General features: G+C 31.4%; 2 protein-coding genes and 1 non-coding gene across 3 annotated transcripts; 2 read left to right on the top strand and 1 right to left on the bottom strand.

Annotated features, from left to right (window-relative positions):
* Positions 1-101: 101 nt before the first annotated feature.
* Positions 102-2,831, bottom strand: LOC663823 (uncharacterized protein). The gene is made up of 2 exons (XM_008197002.2): positions 2,674-2,831; positions 102-1,017 (listed from the first exon to the last, which is right to left on the bottom strand). Exons 1-2 carry the CDS (start codon positions 2,729-2,731, stop codon positions 128-130), a joined length of 948 nt encoding a protein of 315 aa, XP_008195224.1. The 5' UTR covers positions 2,732-2,831; the 3' UTR covers positions 102-127.
* Positions 2,832-5,530: 2,699 nt separating this feature from the next.
* DCTN6-p27 (Dynactin 6, p27 subunit) lies at positions 5,531-8,467 on the top strand. Its single transcript, XM_064355634.1, has 6 exons — positions 5,531-5,669; positions 6,881-6,936; positions 7,603-7,652; positions 7,704-7,874; positions 7,929-8,199; positions 8,248-8,467. Exons 3-6 carry the CDS (start codon positions 7,639-7,641, stop codon positions 8,326-8,328), a joined length of 537 nt encoding a protein of 178 aa, XP_064211704.1. The 5' UTR covers positions 5,531-5,669; positions 6,881-6,936; positions 7,603-7,638; the 3' UTR covers positions 8,329-8,467.
* Mir281 (microRNA mir-281) lies at positions 5,552-5,618 on the top strand. Its single transcript, NR_036305.1, has one exon. It is a non-coding gene; the product is annotated as a microRNA mir-281 (primary transcript).
* Positions 8,468-8,535: the final 68 nt, after the last annotated feature.

The raw sequence follows: 8,535 nt of genomic DNA, 5'->3' as shown, positions 1-8,535 counted from the left end.
GCAATAGCAGCCCTTTAGCCAGCGGTCTGCTGGGAAAATGCCCAAACTCCTGCCGTGTTATATGAAAAAACCAAAATGGAATACTTCTAAATAAAACACTGTTACATTTATCAAGTCAGTTTATTTATCAATTTCCTTTCAAAAACTGATAAACCGAAGCAAAATCTTTATTCCCATATCCATTACAACTCAACGCCCTGTAAATTTGATGTGCGGCTGCAGTCAACGGCACTGGGGCATTACACAAAAGCGCCACACCCTCAGCCAATCCCAAATCTTTTGCCACCAAATTAACAGCAAAGCCTCCTTTATAATCATTACTTGGCGGAATTTTCTCAATAAGTCCAGGTACGGGGTTATAAGTCTGCGACGACCAACTTCTCCCTGTCGAAACATTAATAATCGAAGCCAAAGTTTTAGGATCCAAGCCCATCTTGATACCCAAATTCATCCCTTCGCAGGTACCAATCATGGTAATCGCCAAAATGAGATTATTGCAAAGTTTGGCGATTTGACCCGCTCCTGAATCGCCACAATGCAGCACATTAGCCCCCATTTTCATTAAAATAGGGTCGGCAGAGTTGAGCACTTGCTTGTCGCCTCCTACCATAAAAGTGAGGGTCCCGGCCTCCGCCCCCGTGACTCCACCTGAGACCGGAGCGTCGAGAAACTTGAAACCGGCGGAATAGGTCGCTTTGGAGACTTCTTGGGCCACCTGGGGCTGGATTGTGGAGCAGTCGATAAGGAGGGAGCCTTTGGATGCGTGTTTGAGGATGCCGTTGGTGCCAAGGACAGTGTCTTTGACAATATCGCCATTGGGGAGCATGGTGATGATGACAGAGGCGTCTTTGACGGCTTCCTCTTGGTTGTTGCAAACTTGGGCACCAGGAACTGATTTCGCGTTGGCGGGGGTGAGGTCGAAGACGCGCACCGTTTCGCCTTTTTTCACTAGGTTGTTGGCCATTCGGCTGCCCATGTTGCCTATGCCGATGAAGGCCAAAGTGCCTGCGTTTCTTTCTACACAACAAATATGTTTAAAAACAAGTAAATTTCTGTTAAAAATGAGGAAAATTCAGCGGTTTGGTTCCTTTAAGAATGTATTAATTTATTATTAATGTATTAATAGGCGCCCAAATTGATGGATTTCAGCTAACATTCATTATAGAAATAAAAAATAAGTTAGAGCTAAGAGTTTTTTTATCATAGCTGGATGTTAACACCAATTTTTGAGGATTCTTTAATTACGAGTATATATGAATAGGTTTTCTCCATTTTAATTACGTTTCACTGAATGTCCAATTACATGGTTTAGACTGATAAGTGATAAGTGACTTTTATTGTTTACTTTTATTAATTTTATTAGTGCTAAATTCTCTTACCTAAAAACATCCAAAAATCATTTTTTTAAACTCGCTGTAACAAAGTTTTAGAGACTTTTTTATAGGGTTGTAAACCCTTCGAGTTTTTAAAAGTGCAAAAAGTCAAGCGTTTAATTTTTTTATATTTGTTTTTCTAATTTTTGTCGCGAATCTAGTCGATTTCTGGTACCCGGAACATTTATCGGGCAGTAACTGCGTATAACTATTAGATGTAAGCCCATTATTTTTTTCAAAAAATCATCGTTCTCCGACTAATAGTTTTCGAAAAAATTGAAAACAAAAACAAAAATGAAAAAAATAAAGACATAGAGCTAAACGGTTTGTTCCAGCGAATTCTACAGTTCCTTGTACGTATTATAATAAAATTATAAATTTTAAAATTTATTGCCATTTCGTAGGGAAATATTATTTACTTAAAGTCGATGTCTTCTTCATCGATTATCCAACAAAGTTAATATTACAATTAACAAATCGTTAGTGGTAATTTCGTAATTAAATTTTACAAAATTGCTTGTTAATGACCTTTATTTAGCAAGATATTTAAATGCCCTGGTAATAACTGGTTGCTTACTGACCTCTACTATTTTGTTTTTTACAACATGATAAGTTTAAATAAATAATGAATAGGTATTTACTTCAACTATTGTATGTTAAGATAAATGATAGCATTACGTATATCTGCAGCTTTTTTGTAGATGAAACATTTTGTATTTTTAAAAAAAGCGGCCAACCCATGCATATAATTTTTGATATTTTACTCCATTTCTATAATTTATTCCATAATCAAAGTACATCTCATTTGATTATAAAATTGGATTTATCAATGACTTCCGATGTATGCAATAGCAGTTATAAGACCTTCGAATAGGTAGGTATGTTAACAACTGACCGGTTTGAATACTTGTTGCTGGTCACAAACCTCGATATAGCTGCATTAATTGTGATCCAAATCAACAAAATATAATGCCTTTATTCATGATATCGCACTCTTCAAAATCTATTACGTGATAACACTGACATAATAATTTAATCTCTTATTGATGGGTTAATTATCAAAACATTTTAATCACAAATATTAGGCTTTGAGGCCTAATACGTTAACATAATACGTGTAATAATAATTTCTATATATTTTTTGGAAGACAATAATACTTTGTTGGTATATATTATGTAATTTCTGGTAATTTTAATTATTAAAAAAAAATCTTTTTAAAGATAACAAAATAATAATTCGAATTTTAATTAACTTATAAAGAACTGACTACGTATAAAATTTCTTACAAAGTATACTCACTTTGGTTTTCATGTTTGTTAATCTTACAAAGTAATCTAACAACTCCACGAACAAACATGTTTACAACTAAATGAATTGACGAAGACTGATCAAAACACCAAAAGCACTTGTGTAAACGCAAATAATCATTCGATGATCTGTTATGTATTGTGGTGTATGATGGCTTGTCTATACGCTAGGCGTAAATGCAGCCATTAAAAGTATGAAATAATAGAAATAGGAGAGATTAGTGTTTCCGGTATTTGTACTAAACAAATATAATTTTACAGAAAAAGAAAAAGGGAATAAGCAAAATTAGTATTTCTATAATAAGTACAAATTAAAATTCAACAAAAAAAGTCCAGTAGTCCAAAAATATTGTTAAAAAATTTCACTCAATTTTCATTCATTTTAATAAATGTTTAACTCGCTACCATTTTGTTTGTTTTAGCACATTCGCTGCCAAGGCAAATTTTGAATCATTGTTTCTCACGCCAATGCTCATTTTACTTTTGTATAACTATTTTTCGAAGATGTATATAGATTTAAGTATCATTTAGAGCATTTTGTGTTTTTTAGAACCAAAAAACGTATTACCAGCCAATGATTGTTCATCCAAAAGTTTTAAATTTCTTTACTAGTTGTCATTTAATTTTATAAATATGTATATCATTTTTTAATATTTTGTAACTGTAAAATAAACTCATGTTTCTTCAAAATTCTAAAAATTATACGTTTTACGCAATGATTCAAAAATTGTGTCTGATGAACAAACACAACAGTTGATCATGTAAATTTGGTGCCTAAACTGGAAACAGAAATAAAAATGTAAATCTTTTTAGCTTAGTAGAAATTGAAAATAAATAATAAACGGATTTAGAAATTTTACTTCTTAGAAAAATTTATACATTTTTTGTAGAACTAAAGTAAAGAACTAAACTACAAAATATTTACAAATATATGGTTATAATAGTTTATGCAACTATACTGTTACTAAAATGTGAAAACAACTTAATTTTTACCATATTTATATATTTTTTAACAAAAACAAAAATGCCATTCAAAAACTTTCAAATTTATCTCTATACTCTTTAAGAAAAAAAACTAAATATTTTTATTGTGAAACAACTTAAACGTGACTGTAATAATGGTGGATGCGCCGGTTCTCAATAAATTCTATCAATCTCTTCTCGTTGCTGATTCACTTTTCCCTTAAAATTGCCGTCACATTTTTGCACAAAACAAACTAATTTTAAACCAGATGAATTTTATCATTGTCTAAATAGAGAACTAAGTAAGCAGCCTTGGCAACGTAAGCCCTGGATTACAAATGAGAGATTTCAGTTAGGTACATTTGATAAAAACTGTCATAGCTACATTTAAAATTCCAACAGCCATCAATAATAACTATGATTTATTTGTATTATATTACAAGCAAGCTATAACTGTGATTAAATTCCATGTCGACACCTGCCGTTTATTAAACCGATTTCTTAGTATCTCGAAAACTGTTTACTTCCAAGATAACAATGGTGTTGAAATTAATATTAATATTTACACAAAGCTAAAAGATTCCTGATGTAGAATCATTATTCCACAATTATCTTTAAAAGCTTCGTAAATCATTTTGACAAAATTACACATAATATGCATTCAAAAACAAATAAAGCACTTAATGTCTATTTGTCGACTAATTATCGAAACAAAATTAGACAAAATTGTGTATTTTTGCAGAAATAAGCCGAAATTAACCCAATTTTCGTAATTCCTCACTTTTGTTCGGTACTTAGTGAATTGCTGTACCTATGTAAATAGTCTACTTTAAACTATAGCAATATATTTCCCCACTACAGGTGTTAATGATAAGGAGTGACGTCAGTACGTAATGCTATATATACTACAGAGCTACGTGTCAAGTACCTACAGGTGCTACTCCCACGAAGATGATCTCACGTAGTGCCCAAAACTCCAAATTTTTTCACCTCTGGTAGGTATATACTTATTTTAATTACTCCTCCTATCAAGCTAAATTATTTTCGAATTTTTACATGTGTTATAATTGAAATCGTGATTATTTTCGTAATAAACGGCTGTTTCGAAATAAAGCGCTAATTGTAATAATGAAAATGACATTCTTTTGTTCAAATCAAACAGAAACTTTCTCGGTAAAATCTGCGTCTCAAAAGATATTCTCAATAATAAATCGTTAGAAGCATAAGTCATAAACCGCAACAACAATAAAAATTTCTCATGTTTTTGTTGCAAGTAATATTGGAGAATTTGTTATAAAAGCGTTGGTAATAATGAGGTTACGAGCAAGTAGTTGTTATCAAATGCAAACATTGATAGTGTTATCACATCTATTGTGGAAAATATTAGTTACAGGTATTTTTCGAACAGGAGTCACTCCCCAATTTCGCAATATTGGATAGATAAGTGCTGTAATTAAAAAAATATTTGCACAAAGTGTGAAATAATTCCACGACGTCTTAATTAGTTTATGACTGTATTGTTGCAGCAACACCAAATAATCCATTATCTCAGGTAAATATTTGTGGCAACCAAACCATGAACCACTTTATCATTTTGTTATTTACATTTGAGACATTAATATACAGCTCCTATTTTCTTTAATAATTTTTTTAATAATTGTGTCTCGCCAGTTTAAAACAGGTCTTGGTGTTAATCGAAAGAGTCAATAGATGCAGGTGAAAATCGGTTGGAATTATGCTGGTATAGAGGCGAAGGAGGATTAGCATGGAGACTAATAGCGTGAAGGTTTACAATAACGGTGACGACATTGTTTAATGTTACATTTTTGATAAAGCTATTTTTGTAAGTTCGATGATAAATTATGTTTCAGATAAAGAAGGGAGATATCATGGGATTGTTGTGCAATTCGAAAATGAAGAGAGCTATCCGTCGACAGTATATAATTTACACTGTCATGGAGTTGCTCTCTTTATGAACGAATTCAAAAACAGCGAGGGAGTAACGGAATTATTTCGAAGCTGACAGTGAGTTTAAAAAAGTTTCTTGAAAAGTATTACACAAAATTCACACAGTTTCGAGTTTGAATATCAAGACTAAGTAGATAAAGATCGTTTCATACTGATGTATTAATAATAATTTATCGACAAATTTTTTCGTTTAATTATGCGTTGTAGTTGTATGTTTTGTACTCAAACAGGGTGTATCAAGTTTTAAAACTTGTACAAAGTATTTTCAAAATTATTCAAAAAAGTTTTAATAACACAAACAGGTAGCAGGCCCTTATGGAAAATAAATAGGTATAAAATTCAAATATTAAAAATAAAAAAGTCTATGGTATTTTTAAAGAGCAATGAAATTTGGTACATGTTTTCTCTTCATATTTTTTTATTTTCAATGAATGGCGTATATCAAATTAATTAATTAATTAATTAATTACTACCAAATAATGATAAAATGAGTGTTTCTTTTAGGTAAGTGAATAATTCTTGAATTACTAGGTACAAGATGATTTTTTATTATTTCGTAACAAAGTAAGTAAATGTATGTAACAAAACTTGACGTATTTAGATTAAATTTTAAGTATATATAGTAGAGATTTAAATAATTAATTTTTTTTTATCAGGCTATTATCTGTCAATCATGGATTTAATTTATTTAATTCAATTTTGTTCGCACATCAGCACCCATTTTGTATTCATATTTTCTAGTTCAGAAAATTCTTCTTCAAAATATCTAGTTTTAAAAAAACATCGCTTTTTTACTGTAAAATCCGACGATAACATCATTTTTATTGTTTTATTGATGTGTAAGTAAGTGATGATTAAACATTCCAACACAGCTCTGTTGTTAACGTTCCAACTTGTTATCAGTTACGTGTATAGGAATTACAAAATTTTCCTTTTTTTAAGATAATCTAGAATAACCAATAAATTTTTATATTTTTTTTTCTTTTTTTATTGCGAAAGAACATACCTTTAACACGAAATTGAAAATGTGTCCAGAAATAAAAAATGCAATTTTGCGACTAAATTTGCGCTCTCTGCGGGTGACATCCTGCCATTTAGCGGGAAAAATTAAAGATGCCATTTCAAACTTCGAACCTATGAGCGTAATATCGTAATAATAAATATCTCAATGTGTGTAGTATTTATTATTTCAATAAACGTTAAAAAAAACTGTAAAATTTACAACAAAAAATAATATTGCATTTTTTTAATAAACCAACATATTACAGGTACCTATTTCATCCGGTTTGTCTGCCAGGTTTACATTTGACAAGCTCTCATAACCACAGAATAACAGGTTTTACAGAAACGCATCTGTCCTTGTCCCGATAGAGCGAAAGTGTCACTAGCACATCTATTGTTGCCAGCGCGTACTAAGTGTTATCGCGGGCGATTTGAATTGCCCGTAGTTACTTTTCTTTTAAAGTTTGATTGCATTTTTCGTATTGTTTGTAAATATTCACAACAATAGTTGCTAATAACACTTTCTGATGTTAGACAACTATTGTTGCTGAATATTTACAAAAAATACGAAAAATAAAATATGAGAATAAATAAAGACAATAAACTTGTAATAAAAATTTATTATCACTAGTCAATATACACGATACGATAACTATAAACTAATGATTGATCCATCAAATTATTTATATTCCTACAATAAAAAAGTTCAAAAAAGCACACACACGAAAAAAACCACAAAACAGTACTAATTTCACACAAAACAAATCCGAAGGTGAACACCAAACAAACCAAGCACAAAATGGCGATTTGCACAATGGCAACTGTCACAGGTCCACTGTTAATTTCTGCCGATATTATAGGTAGCTTCGCTAAAATTGACTATACGTGTGTGCGACATCTGCGATAGCAAGCCGAACTACAGTCGATTTTGAATTTGGCGCCTATACTTGGCTTGGTGCATTTAGGTTTCACCACCCTGCTCATAACCTTATACTTTTAATGTGTTGTTATTGTTGCTGCTAAAATGTCCCGAAACAGGTAATATTTCCCAAAATATGTATCCATTATTAAAACTACTCCCTTATTCAGCATAAAAATTTTGCCGGGTGCTTTAGTTTGCGAGGAATCAAAATTACGAGGTGACATTACCATAGGTGCTGGTACAATTATCCATCCAAGTGCCACAATTTTAGCCGAGGCTGGCCCTATTATTATTGGTGATTGTTGTTTAATAGAAGAACAAGCGAAAATTATTCATCGGTTAAGAATTAATCTACACACGAATGAACCCCTCAATAAATACATCTATTGTAGGTTACCATTTGATGAACAGGATACCGAGAAAACTCCCGTGTTAATAATAGGCGCTCACAACGTATTTGAAGTTGATTGTCACGTCGAGTCACCAAAAATAGGAAATTGCAACGTGTTTGAATCAAAGTGCTTTGTGGGCAATAAAGTTACTGTTACAAATGGTTGCACAGTTGGCGCTGGTTGTAAAGTAACAGAAGAACAAATTTTGAAAGAAAATGTTATCATTTTTGGGGAGAAATGTCAAATGAGGGAAGGCCTGGATAGACCTGGAGTATGCTTAAATGTCCCCTGAAAATAAATTTAATTTGATTCGTTTCAGTTGCAGACGCTGCAAATGGAAACACTCTCAAAAGTGTTACCAAATTATCATCACATTCGAAAACCAAATAAAAAGAATTAAGTCACTTAATTTATTCTATTAGGTATTACTTTATTATTCGTTTTGTTAAAATTAATTATGTAATAAATTTCTCATCAAAATGGTCTATGCTTATGAACTTTGATTAAAATATTATATAAAATAAAATCTTTCAAACGTATTCGTATCTTTTTCCCTCCAGTTTTGGCAATTTTACTATTTGACATTATGCTAATACCTAACAAAACA

This window comes from Tribolium castaneum, chromosome 3 (genome assembly GCF_031307605.1).
Source record: "Tribolium castaneum strain GA2 chromosome 3, icTriCast1.1, whole genome shotgun sequence".
NCBI lineage: Eukaryota > Metazoa > Arthropoda > Insecta > Coleoptera > Tenebrionidae > Tribolium > Tribolium castaneum.
Note: the sequence above shows the minus strand (reverse complement) of the source record. Positions and strands in the feature narration are given on the sequence as shown.

What these genes read in the sequence shown, in the direction of transcription:
- LOC663823 (XM_008197002.2), bottom strand. Translation starts at nt 2,731, where the DNA reads ATGTTTGTTCGTGGAGTTGTTAGATTACTTTGTAAGATTAACAAACAT. An exon ending in TAACAAACATGAAAACCAAA is followed by an intron (nt 1,018 to 2,673) that starts GTGAGTATACTT and finishes TTTGTTGTGTAG; the next exon opens with AAAGAAACGCAGGCACTTTG.
- DCTN6-p27 (XM_064355634.1), top strand. An exon ending in CAAGCGAAAATTATTCATCG is followed by an intron (nt 7,875 to 7,928) that starts GTTAAGAATTAA and finishes CATCTATTGTAG; the next exon opens with GTTACCATTTGATGAACAGG. An exon ending in AAGGCCTGGATAGACCTGGA is followed by an intron (nt 8,200 to 8,247) that starts GTATGCTTAAAT and finishes GATTCGTTTCAG; the next exon opens with TTGCAGACGCTGCAAATGGA.